The sequence below is a fragment of the Heteronotia binoei genome, unplaced genomic scaffold (genome assembly GCF_032191835.1).
Source record: "Heteronotia binoei isolate CCM8104 ecotype False Entrance Well unplaced genomic scaffold, APGP_CSIRO_Hbin_v1 ptg000047l___fragment_1, whole genome shotgun sequence".
NCBI classification, from domain to species: Eukaryota; Metazoa; Chordata; class Lepidosauria; order Squamata; family Gekkonidae; genus Heteronotia; species Heteronotia binoei.
This window is the reverse complement of record NW_026799982.1, coordinates 244,928-263,485: the sequence shown is the minus strand read 5'-3', so window position 1 is coordinate 263,485 and position 18,558 is coordinate 244,928. Positions and strand designations below refer to the sequence as shown.

General features: G+C 43.3%; 1 protein-coding gene across 2 annotated transcripts in view; it reads right to left on the bottom strand.

The window, feature by feature from the left end:
* The window catches only part of LOC132590489 (fibrillin-2-like), a 314,238-nt gene that overhangs the window by 76,540 nt on the left and 219,140 nt on the right, over positions 1-18,558 (bottom strand). For both annotated transcript variants that reach the window (XR_009556697.1, XM_060263396.1), the window contains exons 31-33: positions 18,059-18,181; positions 15,435-15,596; positions 14,109-14,177 (exon numbers count right to left, since the gene is read on the bottom strand). Coding sequence is in view for 1 of the 2 variants with exons in the window: in XM_060263396.1 (XP_060119379.1) it covers positions 14,109-14,177; positions 15,435-15,596; positions 18,059-18,181 (354 nt within the window). In the remaining variant the exon portion in view is untranslated. The remainder of the gene's footprint in view (positions 1-14,108; positions 14,178-15,434; positions 15,597-18,058; positions 18,182-18,558) is intronic.

Here is an 18,558-nt window from a genome sequence, read left to right as displayed (position 1 = left end):
AGTGGTGCAAACTCGGTCAAAAGCAAAACCCAAAAATCCAGATCCTTGGGGGGGGGGAAATAGACTGATAGTGGAAAGCGAGAAAGAGGGAGAGGACCGACCAGATGGACTACTGAAGGGGAGAAGGGGGGTTCTGGTACTACAAAGGAAAACTGTACGTCCCCAAGAGCTTGCGGTTGGAAGTCTTACAACATTGCCACGCTAACAAGCTCTCCGGTCACTTCGGTTACGTAAAAACCCTCCACCTGGTGAACCGGCAGTTTTGGTGGCCCCAGATAAAAAAGGACATTTCTGATTTTGTGCAAACCTGCCCAACATGCCTCATGGCCAAAAGAAGGGGGGGGCAAAGTGCCGGGACAACTGCAACCCCCCCATGGCGGAAAGGCCCTGGTCAGTGGTGTCAATGGACATTATTGTAGAGCTGCCCCCCTCCCAGGGGCGGACGGTGATCCTCGTCCTGGTGGACACGTTTTCTAAGCAGGCTCACTTCGTTCCGTGCCGTAAATTACCCACGGCTAAAGAACTGGCATACTTATTCTTCCTGCACGTGGTCCGGGTCCACTCATTCCCCGATAAGGTCATTAGCGACCGCGGGCCACAGTTCATTGCCAACTTCTGGTGGGAGTTTTGCAAATTGGCGGGAATGGAGCAAGGACTGAGCTCAGCCTACCACCCGCAGACCGACGGACAAAGTGAGTGGGTGAACAGGCTTCTATAGCAGTACCTAAGGTGCTATATAAACTTCCAACAGTCAAACTGGGTAGAGCTGCTACCATTTGCAGAGTATGGATATAACAGCCTTCACAGTTCCACTAAAATGACTCCCTTTCAGGCGGTTAATGGCTATGAGGGAAAGCCGTTCCCTTCGCTGCCAGGGGGGCAGACGATTCTAAGCCCACAGACTGTCAGCACTGGTGGGGCCGCCTGGAAAAGACTTGGAAAGTAATTCAGGAAAACCTGGAGGTGGCCAAAAGGGATTACAAAGCCCAGTTTGTCCAAAAGCACAGCCCAAGCTGGGATTTCAAAGTGGGGGAGACAGTGTTTCTTTCAACTAAGAACTTGCCGTTGCTGCAGACCTCCAAGAAACTAGCCTACAAGTTCCTGGGACCTTTTAAAATAAAGAGGGTGATCAACCAAGTGACTGTAGAACTGGACTTGCCCAAACTGTTTAGTAAAGTGCACCCTGTTTTCCATTGCAGCCTTTTGCGTCGAGATCCGGGTGGGTCGCGGTAGCACCCTCGTGGTCCGGAGCCCAAGCCCATCTTGGTGAAGGGGCAGAAGCACCACGAAGTGAAGGAAATCCTGGACTCTAAGATCCAAAGGGGGGTGCTTTACTACTTGGTGCGCTGGCGCTATTTCCCGCCCAGCTGCGATGAATGGGTTAAAGCCTCTGATCTAAATGCTCCGCAACTGCTTAAGCAATTTTACCTACTGCACCCAGACAAACCCCGAGCAAGAGCTTAGGGGGGCAGTATGTCAGGCTCTGTTCATTTACAATACTGCTGAACGCTGTTACTAACCATATTGAGCAATGCCTAGAAACGCTCACTAACACAGGGACCGGGATAGTAAAGAGGGAGGGGGGAAAAGTAGAGAGTAGCTTCCCAGGAATATCAAAAGTTGCCAAGGTCTCTTTGAATTAGACAGTATGTGCCAGATTCTCCCCTCCTCCTCAGAGGCAGCAAGGACATTGCCTCCGGGAAATGTAACCAAAACTGAAAAGATAAGGGGGGAGCGTTGGGAAAACTCTCACATGCAAAAGCAACCTTTTGTTTTGGGAAATGAGGGGTAGAAGCAATCGCTTTGATGTAGAATGTTAAATGCTAGTGATTCGAACTGATCTCCATCAGTTCCAATGCCTGCCAAGCCTGGAGTAACTCTGAAGTATCCAATAAATGCAACTTTGTTTGAAAATACCAAGTCTGCTTACTTGTGAGCTTCAATGAACCCCCGCCTGACAGTCAGGGCTGGGATTCAGCAGGACAAGACACAGGCAAGCTTGCAGAGAGTAAACAAATTTCAGTTCAAAAGTCAGGGGTTCCTGAGAACAAGTTTACCAAAGTCCAGTCAAGGGTCACAGAGTTCAGGCAGCAAGTCCAAGTCCAGTCCAAGGTCAGGGGTTCTAGAATAGCCAGCTGTCAGGTCCAGTCCAAGGTTCAAGGTTGCAAAGGTCCGGTAACAGCAAGGTTGGTAGCACAGCAACAACGTGTACTTGTGTCCATACACTGATGCTTCTCCTGTCTGAATTTATAGCCAAGTCTTTTTACTTAAAACAATATTATTGGTAACATATGGTAATAAATCTATTTCTTACATCTTTAATAACATTTACCTATCTAGTCCATATATTACTTTCCACCCACCCCTCCCCCCGTTACTTGACCCCTGCCGATATTGTTTATTTAAAATGCTAATATTTAAAGGTACCCATAACTAATAAAACAAAAATTTATATTCTTCTTCTTTCTAAAACTTAATCATTATCAAAAATTGTCCAATGTCCTTTTATTTTCCACTCTTTTTCTACATAACTTCTATTTTTTTCCCCCACTCTGTTTTAAAAACTTCTAAATCATATTCTTTTAATATTCTTGTTAATTTGTCCATTTCACTCCATGTCATAACTTTTATAATCCAATCCCATTTCTCTGGTATTTTTTCTTGCTTCCACAACTGCACATATAATGTCATAGCAGCTGAAAGCAAGTTCCAAATTATAGTTCTATCTTCTTTTGGAAATTTTTCCATTTGTAATCCCAACAGAAAAGTCTCTGCATATCCCAAGATTTTAGAAATTTCTTGTTGAATCATCTGTCAATACTTTTTTGCTCTTTCACAAGTCCACCACATATGGTAGAAAGAACCTTCATGTTTTTTACATTTCCAACATCTATCTGGCATCTTGTTGTTCATCTTTGCCAATTTTTAGGAGTCATATACCATCTATACATAATTTTAAAACAGTTCTCTTTAATACTATGACACGTCGAAAGCTTCATAGAATTCTTCCACAAGTATTCCCAAGTTTCCATCTGTATTTCTTTATTTACATTAATTGCCCATTTAATCCTTTGAGATTTCACTACTTCATCCTCCGTAGACCATTTTAAAAATAATTTATATATTTTTGAAATTAATTTTTCATTTGTCTCCAAGCAGAACTTTTTCCATTTCTGTTTCTTCTTTTCTTATTCCTTCAGTTTTAATATCATTATCCACCAAAGTCTTTATTTGTTGTATTTGGAACCAATCATATTTATTATTCAACTCTTCAGCAGTTTTCAATTCTATTTTGCCACTTTGTATTTTTAATAATAGGTTATATAACCACTTTTCTTCACCTATCTCAGCCATTATTTTTATTACTTCAGCTGGCACTATCCATAACTGTCTTCTCCCATCTCCATATTTCTTATATTTCATCCATGTATTTATTTCTTATATAATGGTGAGAGAAAAAACCATCCATCTTCTTTTTTCCATAATAAAAATATGCGTGCCAGCCAAATTTATTTCCATGACCTTCCAGCGCTAAGAGCTTTTTGTTTAACAGCATTATCCATTCTTTTATCCACACTAAACAAACTGCTTCCTGATATAATTTTAAATTCGGTAATTGGAATCCACCTCTCTCTTTTGCGTCCGTCAAAATTTTCATTTTAATCCTTGGTTTCTTCCCAGCCCACACAAATTCTGAAATTTTTCTTCGCCATTTATCAAATTGTTTACTATCTTTCACAATAGGAATAGTTTGAAACAAATACATTATTCTTAGTAGAATATTCATTTTAATTGCAGCTATTCTACCCAGCAATGACAAATTAAGTTTATTCCATTTTAACATATCTTCATCCATTTTACGCCATAGCTTTTCAAAATTATTTTTAAACAAGTCAATATTCTTCATTGTTATCTCCACACCCAAATATTTTACCTTGGAGGTAACTTCACAGCCTGTCAGTCTCTTTGTTAATACAAAGTCCCGCTAACTCCCCATATTCTTGTATTTTATCAAACAACAAAGGTGTAACTAGTATAGGATTTTCATTTATAAACATTCTATCATCTGCAAATGCTTTGTATTTGTAAGTAAATCCTTTTATTTTTAATCCTTCTATTTCTTTATCTTCTTGAATCTGCATCAGTAATATTTCAAGAGTCATTATAAACAACAATGGGGACAACGGACAACCTTGTCTTGTACCTTTGCTAATTATTATATCTTCTGTAAGATCTGCATTTATACATAGCCTTGCACGTTGTTCAGTATATATTGCTTTTATCATTCTTATAAACCTTTCTCCCAGCTCCATTTTCTCCATTACTGCAAACATAAAGTCCCAGTTTAAATTGTCAAATGCTCTGTATCCACAAAGAATAATGCTACTTCCTTTTCTGGATGTCTTTCATAATATTCTACAATATTTACAACAATCCTGATATTGTCCTTTATTTGCCTTTTGGGAAGAAATCCCGCTTGATCTTCCTTTATAAAATTTATCAAATGTTGTTTAAGCCATTCTGCCAATATTCTTGTATATATTTTATAGTCATTATTTAATAACGAAATTGGTCTGTAATTTATTTCATTCGTGACATCTCTATCTTCCTTTGGAATCAACGAAATAACAGCTTCCTTCCATGTATTTGGTATTTTCCCTTTTATTCTTACCATATTCATCAACTTCTGCAATTTCGGTATTAACTCCTCTTTAAAGGGTTTAAAGAATTTAGCGGTATATCCATCTGGCCCAGGTGCCTTCCCATTTTTCATTGCATTAATTTCTGCTTCAATTTCTATTTTTTCAATTTGATCATTCAACACTTTTTGCATATTTTCTGTTAAGGGTTCTATTTTTATCTTTTGTAAATACTCATCCATCTTTTCTTTCTTTATTTTGACACCTTTAAATAACTTGGCTTAATGCTTAAAAAATTCTCTTTTTATTCCCTCTTGGCTAACCACCTCTCTTCCATCTACCACAATCTTATTGATAATTTTATTTTCTCTTTTTTTCTTCAGTTGCCAAGCCAAATATTTTCCAGGTTTGTTTGCTCCCTCAAAAGATTTCTGCTGCAATCTTTTCAGATTCCATTCCAACTCTTTGTTTATCAAATGTCTCATTTGCGTTTGTAATATTGTAATTTCCCTTATAATTTTCTTTTTCCCTGGTCTTTTTCTCAACTCCCCTTCTTTTTTCTTTATTTCATTTTGAATGTCCAACATCTGTTTTCCTTTTACTCTCTTATCTTTATTATTCAAAGTAATCAATATTCCTCTCATTACTCCTTTGTAGGCATTCCAGACCGTCTGAAATTCTATATCCTCTTCATTTGAAAGAAAGCTTTCGTTTCATTTTCTAGGGATGTCACTATTTCTTTATTCTGTAGTAAATCTTCATTCAATCTCAATCTTCTCAATTTCTTAAACAATTTTGTAATCCACATTATTGGGTTATGATCAGCCCCAATTTTAGGTAAAATCTCTATTTTCTTTGTTATAAGGCCTAAATCTTTAGTGCCCCACAACATGTCAATTCTGGAAAAAGTTTTATGTCTTGCTGAAAAAAAGGTATAGTCCCGGACTTCAGGATTAAATTTCCTCCATATATCTTCCAAATTTTCTTGTTTGACCAATTCAAAAAAAGATTTTGGCAATTTTTCTTCTTTGTTATTATTTTTTCCTTCCAGACCTATCCAATGTATTCTTAATTGTTCCATTAAAGTCCCCCATTATCAAAACTTGGTCATGTCAGTTCATCAAATTGTTGTATAATGTCTTTAAAAAAGGCATCCTTTGCACCATTTGGTGCATACAGTCCCAATAACAACTTTTTTTTGCATTTAATATTAATTCTACTGCTATAAATCTTCTATCTTTATCTTTGAATACTAATTTCGGCTCCACTTCTTGTTTAATATAAAAAATCATCCCCCTTTTCTTCTGTTCAGCCAATGAATAAAATTCTAGTCCCAATTGTTTATTTATAAAAATTTGTAATCCTTTTGTTTGATATGCACTTCTTGTAAACAAACAATATTACAATTTTGTTTTTTTAATCCTTCCAGGGGAGGAAAATGCCGAGCTGAGCTGCTTCTCATATTGGGAGCAGGCTGGAACTTCTGTTCGGGGTAGTGGAAGGCAAATTAATGCCTACTGCCTACTTTTCTCAGTTAGAGATTAGTCCAAGATATGCACAGAAAACTTTGAAGAGATTTACCTTGACTAAAAGGGAGTCCTGGGGGGGGGGGGGGCTCCTTTGAGGCTTTGAGGGGTCTCTGGAGAAGAGTTGCATTTTCATCATCTGCAGAAGTTCTCAGAGTCATTTATTTGACATAAGCTTGACAGAATCCTAACCTTCTTGGACATTACTAAACATTTAAAGCTATACGAGACCGGTGTGGATCTGGATAATTGGCAGAAAAGGTAATGGTTACTATCTTTCATTCCAGGACTATTTACAGTTAAATAGAATAAATGCAGAAGGTGGGAAATGGAAATCTAGAAAGCTTGGAAGAAGAGATGCAGTGGTGAAATTTGGACTTTGTAAATTTAAAGGACAGTGCTAAAAAGCGGGAGGGAACGGAAGATTGGTATCACTTACCGTGAAGCTTCCTTCTCGGTGGACTGGCAGTGGGTCGGTCTGACTACTGGGTATAGGCTCCTCCTCCTCGTCACAGGGTCGGGTGCTCCAATCGATCCGGAGGGGGAGTGGCCTATACCACCCAGGATGCGCCAGTTGTATTCAAGCCGCATCCCCCTAATAATAAAAATTTTCACCACCTCCCCATTCACGTACAGAAACGAATAAATGAGAAGATTAGGTTATCACAGTTCAACACACCATACAAAATGGCAGATTGAAAGAAAAAGTCATTGTCAAGCAAAGCAAAGGTAATATCCTCCCCACAGGGAAAGCACCATTGCTCCAGAATCCATCTCCAAAACCCAGGAATCCGCTCAACTTCAACGGGCGGGCCGGACCGACCCACTGCCAGTCCACCGAGAAGGAAGCTTCATGGTAAGTGATACCAATCTTCCGTTCTCCGGTGGTCTGGACAGTGGGTCGGTCCGACTACTGGGACGTAACAAAGCTGAACATCCCCGGGCGGGACCGGCTTCCCTGTTTAGAGAGCGTGCTGCAGCACACGACTCCCAAAGGCCGCCTCCGCTGAAGCCCATTTATCCACCTTATAGTGTCTGGTAAAGGTATGTACCGATTTCCAAGTCGCTGCCTTACACACAGCTTCTAAGGACGGAAAAGACCGGTACACAGCTGATGTTGCAGCACCCCTTAGAGAATGGGCCGTGATCCCATCTGGAGGGGTTTGACCTTGGGCCTTGTAAGCCAGAACAATGCACTCCCGTAGCCACCTGCTAAGGGAGGAAGTGGAGACCTGTCGTCCCTGCGACTTCTTGCTAAACGAAACAAACAATGCATCAGACTTCCTCCAGTCTTTTGTGCGATCAATGTAAAAACTAAGTGCCCTCCTAACATCTAAACAGTGCAGCTCCCTTTCCTTGGGAGACTGGGGATTGGGACAAAAATTTGGAAGAACCAACTCCTGGGACCTATGAAAAACAGAATTAACTTTAGGAATGAAAGATGGGTCTGGTCTCAGTACCACCTTTTCATTATGGAAAACACAAAGCTCCTTGTCAACCGACAGGGCCCTTAATTCAGACACTCTCCGTGCTGTAGTGATACCCACTAGAAAAATTGTTTTTAGAGTCAGTTCCTTCAGTCCACAGGAAGCCATAGGTTCGAAGGGACGCCCACACAAGGCATTCAGTACTATATTCAACTTCCATGAGGGGAATCTATGTACCTGTGGGGGCTTAAGGAGAGCAACACCCTTCAGGAACCGTTTAATGTGCAGATGCGCTGACAAGGATTTACGCCCCCGCACCCCCTGTATAGACGATATGGCCGCCACCTGACGCCGTAGCGTGCTGGTAGAAAGCCCCTTGTCTGCCCCTTCCTGAAGAAAACCTAGAATACCATTTACCTTCACCTTCATCGGATCCCACCCCCGTAAGGTAGACCACAAAGCAAAAACCTTCCAGGTGGTATTGTATATCCTATTAGTGGAACACTTACGCTATGCCAACATAGTGTCCACCACTCTGGTGCTATAACCTAGTTCCTTGAGCTGCAACCGCTCAGCCTCCAAACTGTCTGCAACATGTCTGGTTGAGGGTGAGACATGTTGCCCTGTGTCAGAAGGTCGTCCCTCCCCGGCAGCCGCCAAGGAGGCTGAATAGACAACCTCAGAATCTCCTGGAACCATGACCATCTCGGCCAGAAGGGGGCCACCAACACCATCTCCACCCTTAGTTCCACCACCCTCTGTAACACCCTGGGTAATAGAGGAAGGGGCAGGAAGGCATACACTAGTCCTGTCGGCCATGCAGCGCTGAGGGCATCGGTTCCTTCTGCCCTTGTGTCTTTGACCTTGGCAAAGAACCTGTCCACTTGGCAATTTTCTGCCGTGGCAAACAAGTCCACCGACACTGGTCAGTACCTGTCCACTATTAGACTGAAGGTGTCCCTGTGTAACCTCCATTCTGTTTGGTCCAGCCAGCGTCTGCTGAGCCAATCCGCTAGTCGATTGTCCTTCCCTGGAAAATGCACCGCTTTGATTGACAGGAGATTGACTTCGGCCCACTCGAAGAGAACCTTCGCCTCGGCATGAAGGGATTTCACCCTGGTTCCTCCCTGTCGATTTACATATGCTTTGGCGGTTGAGTTGTCCGTTTTCACCAGGACATGGTGACCCCTCAGAACTGCCTGCAACCCTTGCAACCCTAACCGGATCGCCCTGAGTTCCAGGAAGTTGATACTGCACTTCATCTCGTGAGGCTCCCACTGACCCTGGATCATTTGATCCTGTGAGTGAGCCCCCCAACCCCATAAAAACTGGCATCTGTAGTCATGCAAACCCTCTGAGGTTCGCGAAGCGGGTAACCTGGACTGAAAAGACCCGGGTTCAACCACCACTGTAACTGGGACGTCACCTCTAACGGTAATGTCACCAGTTTGGGAATTTTGTTCCCTATAATCTCCTGAAAAGGCCGCAGAAAAAATTGTAGGGGACGAGTGTGGAATCTGGCCCAAGACAGTAGATCCTGAAAGGATACCATCATCCTTAAGACTTGTGCTAACTTCATGACTGACACCTTCGGTTGCTGTAACACCCCTTGCAGAAGGAGGCAAAACTTCTCCCGTCTCTCTGGGGTTAAGGAGACTCTGTCCACCTTTGTATCTATTTCCACTCCCAGATGCACTAGCCTCTGAGAGGGAAGAAGATTGCTCTTCTCTAGGTTCACCACGAAGCCGTGAGAGCGCAACATGGTCACTGTCTGCTGCATGCCCTTCAGGCATTGCTGGTGGGACCCTGCCTTCACCAGAATGTCGTCCAGGTAAGGAAATAGGGCCACACCCTGCAATCTCAGCTCCGCCACCAGGGTCACCAGAATTTTTGTGAATACCCAGGGCGAAGACTTCAGATCAAACGGCTGTCTCCATCTTGAAATGTCTTGTCAGGATGAACTTGTTGAGCCATTTCAGATCCAGGATGGTTCTGAACTCCCCGCTCTTTTTTTGGAACTAAAAATATCACCGAATAGACCCCCAAACCCTGTTGAAGTACCGGGACGGCCTCCACTGCCCCTATATTCACCAAGTGCTGAATGGCCGACAACATTGCTCTGTGAGTAGATAAATCTTTTTTCCGGGGAACCCCTCGAAAATGGTTGGGGGGAAGAGAGTGGAATTCCAAGGCGTAACCTTGTTCCACTACTTCTAAAACCCACTTGTCCTGGATTGACTGGTTCCAGATGTCTGTGAAAAGGGAAAGACGACCCCCTATTTTGTTTGTCGGCTGGTGAGAGGCATAGTCACTGGGATCCTCCTTTCTTGGAGGGATTTTTGGAACCCTGATCTGACTTCCCAGAATAGTATGGTTTGGGATCACGCCCCTTCTGCTGCCACTTCCCTCTGAAGGGACGAAAGGGACCTGGTCTGGATGGTTTCTTCGAATCTCGAAAGGAAGGAAAGGACTTCCTCTGTTTCGACTCTTTACTCTTGGAAGGTAAAACCTTTTTTTTATCCTTGTTCTCAATGAGGTATCTATCTAGACCCTCCCCGAACAACAAGGTTCCTTTAAAAGGCACCGCTGCCACCCTGGCCTGGGCTGCAGTGTCTACCTCCCAATTACGCAAACAAATGTTGCGTCTGGCAGCTACCCCACATGCCATGGCTCTGGCCGCCAGTTGCATGGTGTCTAATGAACTATCTGCCACAAAGGCAGCGGATAAAGCAATCTTTTTTTTTTGCTCATCCTTGAACTCCTTAGGAGCTCCACTGTCTGCTGCTGCCAAGTTATTAGACCACGTGCACATTGCTCTGGCAAACAATGAAGACGTAGTGGCTGCCTTGATAGCCCAAGATGTCGCTTCAAACTCTTTGCGTAAAGCTTGCTCAATCCTCCTATTGCATGGATCCCTGGGTAAACCATCTGCGTCCATAGGAAGGACCGAATTGGAAATCAGGCTAGTTACAGGGTCATCCACTGTTGGTAACTTTAATCTCTTAGTAACCTGTAGAATAAGAGAATAAAGTTTGGAGAGAATCTGTTGGTTTGCTTTAGGCTTAGTCGGACGTTCCCATTCCTCCTTGACCAGGGCAAAAAAGGCCGCAGGCAAAGGAACCCCTGTCTGAGCACTGCTCAATTTTGGCATCATCTCCCCTGAACCTGTGGGGAGATCAGGATCCAACTCCTCATTTTCTTTAGGAGTGGGTACAAAGTTGAGGGTCCTCAGTACTTTGGGAAGCAATTTTGAATAGTATTCAGAAGGAAAGAGCCTAGATTGAACAGTGTCAGTCTGCTCCTCCTCGTCTGACAGTTCACCCTCCTCCTTATCTGACTGCTCAGTCTTCTGATTCCTCAGCTGAGCTCAGGAGGGGGGAGTCCGAACCCAAAGGAGGCTTGATCTTAGAGCGTCCTTCCATAGTGCCACTGGGACTAGTATCTCTGCCCCTTTTCCTTCCATCTTTCCTTTTTGGCTGTAGGGAAGCAAGGGAGTCCAGCTGCTGACAAAGGTCCTGTCCCAACTCTTTTAGCAGCTCTTTCTTAAGCCAAAGGACTAAATTTGACTTGGCATCCTCTCCTGTGAGGTCAGGATTCTGAGCCTCCTGTTGAGGAGTCAGAGCCCCTGACAGAAGAGGTAGATCAAATTCGCTGTGTGAGTTGCTGTGAGAGCTAGTCGCCATTTTGTTGCTTTTCATGTCCCTATAAGGGAAGGAAAGGCAAATGCAACTAAAAAAGAAGCGGGAAAGGCTCAAATGGAGGACAGAAAGCCTCCGTTGCGCCCTCTAACGGGCCTTTGTGTATCTTGCCTTCCAGTCAGGAACAAACCCCCTCAGAGGCCTCTCTCTCTCACTCCTTTGCCAAGTCTACACGACTAGGCCGTCCGAAGGAGAGACAACGCAGGCAGCATGGGGACCCTTCTGAAGCCCCGTGGATCCGCGTGCAGCCCTATTGCTGTAGGGTGACTTACCGCGCTGCCGCTCCGCTTGCCTCCTCTCTTTCCTTCCCGCTTGGTTCCAATCGCGTCTGCGAGGGAACGAAGCGCTGCGGGCGTCTGCTGCTCGCTCAAGGTCTACTCGCGAGTAGACCCTGCAGACTGCCGCCACCGGCGTTGTTGGGACCCATCCCAACGCTTCCGGTCTGTGAGGGAACGAAGCGCTGCGGGCGTCTGCCGCTCGCTCAAGGTCTACTTGTGAGTAAACCCTGCAGACTGCCGCCACCGGCGTTGTTGGGCTCAAGGTCTACTCTACTCGCGAGTAGACCCTGCAGACTGCCGCCACCGGCGTTGTTGGGACCGATCCCAACGCTTCTGGTCTGTGAGGGAACGAAGTGCTGCGGGCGTCTGCCGCTCGCTCAAGGTCTACTTGTGAGTAAACCCTGCAGACTGCCGCCACCGGCGTTGTTGGGACCGATCCCAACGCTTCCGGTCTGTGTTTTATTTCAATAATCCGGATCTTCTGCGCTCCTCAGCAAGCGCCTGGAGAAAAACTGGCGCGTCCTGGGTGGTATAGGCCACTCCCCCTCCGGATCGATTGGAGCACCCGACCCTGTGACGAGGAGGAGGAGCCTATACCCAGTAGTCAGACCGACCCACTGTCCAGACCACCGGAGAATTTATTGTTTGGTCTACTTGCGGTTTTGAAAAAAGAGTACCATCGTCACAGACCTGCAGCGCATACAACCAACACAGGAAGTATGTCAACTATCGTGAGCTCTCTTTACCAGTGAAAATGGGATTTGGTGGCAAGTAAAGCAGGAAGTAGCAGACGAAAAGCCTACTCTAGGACTATAATATCATAGAGAAACATCGGCGGCCATTGCAAGGAGGTTAAAATTAAAATAATATTTTTAAAGTGTTCGGAACATTAAAAATTGTTGGAACTAATTGAGGTGATGATAAGAAGATAAATATTATTGGACATACTGTTTATATTGGACTTTAGAAGTTTTTAAAGGAAAAAAAGAAAAATCTTTAAAGGGAAGCAGTAAGTCGCGACCGCCATTTTGAAGGATTTAAAAAGTTTAAAAATTAATATCTCGGTCTGGGAAGCTCTGAGGATGGCGAAATTAGGCTTGTTAGAAAAAGCAAGCTCTAATCTATTGAACTTGATAATCAAAATTGAAATTGGTGAGATCAAAATTTTTGGTGTTTTTTTTAAATGTCAGAACACAAACAAACCCGTGCAAGGGCTACCTCACTGGAGAAAATGCAGGAACAATTAGAGGCAATGGAGGCCAGAATGATGAGAGGCATGAAAGAGATGATAAACACATCTAAAAAAGATATTATAGAAGAGATCAGAAAAGATATTGAAGATCTCAGAAATGAGACTGAGGAAACATCTAAGAAAGTGTAGGCGGTAGAAGGGATAATGAAAGTACATGATTCCACCTTGTTGAAAATACAAGAAAAAGTGGCAATCCATGACTGCAAATTGATGGAGACTCAGATACGTCTGAGAGGAGTACCTGAAAAGGAAGATGGTGAAAGAATATATAATAAAAATAATTGAAAGAATATATAATAAAAATAATTGCAGAATTTTTGGAGAAAGATCCTGAAGGGACTAGAAATATGTATGATTATATGTATAGAGTGAACTCACTCTATGCAAAAAAAAAAAAACCTACCAAGAGATGTGGTTATAAGATATATGACAAAAGAAATGGTGGGAAAGATCATGAATAAAAACTTTGAAAAGACATTAATAGTGGGAGGTAGCAGAGTAAGAATTATGAAGGAGTTGCTAAGGCAAGTGATAAATGACAGAAGAACATACAAAAAACTGACAGAAAAATTACGGGACAATGAAATGAGGTATAGATGGATAATACCTGAAGGTTTGAGTTTTGAAATTCAGGGGGAAAGGATTACAATTACAAACGCACAGGAACTGTGTAGATTTTATGAAGAACATAAAGAATTTGCACCATGATGGATTACAAATTATTGTCTTGAATGTAAGTGGGCTAAATTTACCACAAAAAAGAAAGACAACGTTTCATTGAATTTATAGCCAAGTCTTAAGTAGCTAAACTCCCAGCCAATTCCTTGGCAGTCCTCCTGAAGCTACTAATTCATCTCTTCAACTGACAGCTGACAATGAGCCATGAGTCTAGCACTTCTTTTCCTTTCTTGCAACTCTAAGCGTCTCTGACAGTCAGTGCTGCAAAGGTGTGGGTGAACTAGGTGGGCATGGGAGTGGCTTCTGAAAACTTGTTTACCGCTTCAAGGTGTTGGCTTAGTTTCATCTGTAGGCTGTGACTCCTGATCAGCTGGTAACCTGATCTCTTGTTGTTGTTCTTCTGGCACAGAGCCAAGTGCAGCTGGCTGTTCCATTACAGGCTGAGAACTAGCTGCAGGTACCTCCTCATCTGAGAAATCTGAGCACTCATTCAGCGCAGACTGACTTATGTGGTTTTCAGTTGTGCTACCTTCCACCTACAGACATTTTACAAAATATGGCCTTCCCTTTAGCAAACGTCAAAATGGCCAGTGGTCAGAATGAACCTACCTTCTAAGATAATAGTTATGGGATTTGGTCTGAATCCTTCACCCCCTGGGCAAAGAGTATTATATTCACCTAGACAGAAAACAGCCCAAATAATAAAAAGTGAGATTATTTCATTTGGTTTTCTGTTATTAAATTGTTTAGTCCATGCAAGGTCTACTATGTATGCAACATGAAATTTACCATCCAAATATTAAATCAGACTTTGTTGTACAGAACCCTACGCTTTTGACCCTAAAATGAAACCTTTCACATAGATTACTTTTCCCTGGAAAGCAGTGCCAAAGCACCATATGAGCTGATGCCTATGGGGATGATCGCAAGCCACAGATGTAACAGCTGACAGCATTTTTAAAAATCTAAAATAGAAACATCTAAAAGCAAAAAATATTCAAAAAAATTCCTCTCCTCATGACAGCATAGATGGTGGAGAAATGTGGCATTAAAATTATGATGAGGATTACAATAACTATAGTAACAATGGTATTTTAGGTCAGAAATGTAAATCATTCAATAATTGGTAATCACAAATAATTTACCAACACTGATTAAAACATATTTTCCTTGTTTCACCGCTACAGAAGCAAGTATTAATTAGCGCTTAAGGAGAGCCATAATTGCAAAGGCTCTTGGGTTTAATTGCAGACACAAATCATGCTTCAGACATGATTAGACATAACTGATAGGCCACCAAAAATACATCCTCTCTGCACTATGTACAGCATCCCTAACATTCTTTCTGTGTTATACACAGGTTGGATCCAGTGATTTCCTTCTGCTAAGTGAGAGACTATGTGATGGAAGAAGACTTTTGTTGGAAGCACTCCATCATCAAACAGGAGACATCCTTCAATGGAAGATCCTCTATGCAGCAGAAGGGAACAATCCAGACTAATCATTCAGAAAGTATACCAGACAGAGAGTCAACATCTGCTGTGTGTGGCACCACTGACTGCCAATGCTCCCTGTAAGCTGTGGAGTTTTGTGAGCACAAATTCTGCTTTGTGAGTTACTGGCATTAAAGTTGCAAGTGAGCAACTTGGCTACTACATAAATTAGTTTGCTCCGGGGCCATTCTATCTGAGCTAAGACAAAAATGTGTGAGCCAGAGGCTAAAAAACTATGAGATAGCTCACACTAACTCAGCTTAGAAGAAACATTAGTGACTGCAAATTCAAACATTCTGTATAAATTCTGAGAACCCAGACATATTGCATGATACACAGAACCACCATATGGATGTCTTTATCGGATTTACTCTTCATGGGATATTATTAGTTTTTTCATCACCATGTGAGCTATATAGACATAAAAAGAATAATTTCTTACTGCTATTTACAGGGGGGCAAATCTCACAGGGATTTCCCCAGGCCTTCCCCAGTGAACAGCAGCAGGATGAACGACTGACGCCAACACCAATTTCAGTGTTACAAGACAAACTTCCATCTCCTCTTGGTCCATATTTCAGATAACAGTTGCCAACCCGATTATCTATACAGAAAACATACAAATATAACTGAGTTTATGAGACATGAACATTTACAATGCATACCAGGGGTCGTTTTGCAGAAAAATAGATGATGGAGCTCATTAGCCTATGCCACCCCCCCCACCAGCCAAAAGCAACCCAACGCAAGAAAAGAGAGCCCCAGGTGAGTGAAACCTGCTTGGGATGGCTAGAGATCCAGCCAGCCCAAGCAGGCCTCACTCACCTGGGGCCCTCCTTGGGGCCCCCCCATCAAAAGGCCAGCAAGCTACCTGCCACCCAAAATCTAGGGTTGCCAAGTCCAATTTAAGAAATATCTGGGGACTTTGGGGGTGGAGCCAAGATCAATGCTGTAACAAGCATAATTGAACTCCAAAGGGAGTTCTGGCCCTCACATTTAAAGGGACGGCACACCTTTTCAATTCCTTCCTTCCATAGGAAATAATGAAGGATATGGGCACCTTCTTTGGGGGCTCATAGATTTGGACCCCCTGGTCCAATCTTTTTGAAACTTGAGGGGTATGTTGGGGAGAGGCACTATATGCTATACTGGGAATTTGGTGCCTCTACCTCAAAAAATAGCCCCCCCCAGCACCCCAGATACCCGCGGATCAATTCTCCATTATTTTCTATGGGAACAAATCTCCCTAGGGAATAATAGAGTTCCCAGCAGACATTTCCCTCTCCTTCCCCCGCTTTCTGACGACCCTGAAGTGGCGGGGAGAGCCTCCAAACCGGGGGATCCCCTGCCCCCACCTGGGGATTGGCAACCCTACCAAAATCACATAAGAAGTGGAGAAAGGGTGGTATGGGCTTCTCCAGGGGTTAATGAGGGCTGCTGGGGGTGCGGCAAAGCTCCTGGTTGCTGGCTGGCTGCCCGCTCTCCTAATCCAGGGATTGTTATGCAGCTGCACCTACTATACAATGGACAAGGTAGGTAGGTGGGGAGGAGGAGGGGGCCATCAGAAAGGTTCAGGAACTGTGCTCCTGTAAGCTCCTGTTGAATTCAAGGCCTGATGAATACCATATATACTGTACCATAAACCCCGATGCTCACATTCCACCTTCCATGTAGCTGGGTGCTGGGCATGCCTCTGCTTTTAGCCATCCAACTCCTCTCCAGAGCTGCCTTTAAATTTTCCCCTAAATTAGGCCGACCACCTGGGACAATGGGGCATGGTTGTCATGCATGCATTCCTTGTCAATGCTGCCAGCCTGATGGCACACCTCCCCTCTGACTTAGTAGCTGCAGCCCCCAATATCCAGCCTCTTCCCAGCTGGTGCCTTTCCAGCCATATATGTGTGACTGGCTTTGATTTCCCTGGGAAATGGCTCTGTGGAGCCCTTAAAGGTGCCTTCCCTCAATTCACACCCCCGTACCGCAAGTAGATAAATTTGCAGATAAATAGGTGGTGGAGCTCATCCAGGGATTGTTATGCAGCTGCACATACTATTCAATGGACAAGGAGGTGGAAGGAGGAGGTGGACCTCTCAGAAAGGTTCAGAAGCTGCGCTCCTGTGAGCTCCCACTGAATCTGAGGCCTGACCACAAGCATTTACGTTGTTGTGATGGACAGGCTAGGTTCTGCCCCTCTCTACGAACAACCAATGAGAGCTACTGCAATGTTGTGAGTGGGGGTTGGAAAAGCAGCAGTTGAAAATGACCAACATCCAACAGAAGATTTGGCAGTCAAAGCTGAGGAGAAAGAGGATGTCTGACAGAATAGAACTGTGCAAAAGAGCTGTCTAGAGCAGGCTGAAACTAGCAAATATGTCACTAAAGGATCCCTGTTGTAGGAATAGGACTTCACTTCAAAAGTTCAATCAAAACAAAATGTTTATACCTTAGTTTTATTTATATCATAAAGAAAAGTATTCTTGTTTTGATTAACCCTGGGGATTGCATGTCTAACGGAAGGCTTCACACACAGACACACTTCAATGACTAGGTCTCTCTCTATATTATAGGACACAAATGAGTGGTGGCAGCAAGTGATTGGAACAGTGTTTGAGCCCCAGTCCCAACAGCTCTGTGTGAATGAGGCCTTAATATTAAAGGGAGCTGGGCTATCCTGTCTGAGAGTGAGACTGGACCTGAGATATGAAATACTTATGGCTCTCTCTGTATATTTTAAAAAAGACAAAAAAGGACAGCTTGTGAAAACCTGATATAACCTTGAACTTGAGAGAGAGGTTTAAAATTTTGGTAGGCACTCTATGTGAGTGAATGAGAGGGTGTCACACCTGTATTTTTCCCAATTCCTGTGAGTGGGTATTAAACATGTTTAGAATTGGACAGGCTTTTTAGTTACAGAAGATATTGATTTTTGCACAATCTTTATACCTTTATACATGTTGAGAATTGGACAGGCTTTTTAGTTAAAAAGATATTGCTTTACGCACAACCTTTATACCTTTATACCTTTGTGCGTAAAGAACATACTGACATAATGGTTCACTTACTTACCAACACAACCAACTCCAGTCGGATTCAGCTGAAAGTCTGGAGGGCAGTTACATTCGTATCTTCCAGGAGTATTCACACAAAAACCATTAACACAGTTGATAGGATCAGCACACTCATCAATGTCTAAAGCAAGAAATATAAAGATATAACTTAAACTGAGTTTTAAAATTTTCCTTCAGTTAAACAAATCTTCCAGAATATTTCCCCAAATCCAGTTCCAGGTTTCTTGTGATAACAGAAATCTCGGTCATAATTCTGAAAATCTATGAGATATCTATCACATTAGATTCAAACATGCATCACCTTGCCCAGATTAGCCAGAGTTATGGGTTGGGTTGCCGTCAGTATGCAGATGACACCCAACTCTATCTACTGATGGACAGCTGGTCTGACTGTGTCCCAGAAAATCTGGACCTGGCTTTGCAAGCCGTGGCAGGATGGCTTAGGTTGAGTCAACTAACGCTGAATCTGGCAAAGACAGAGGTCCTTTGCCTGAGTTG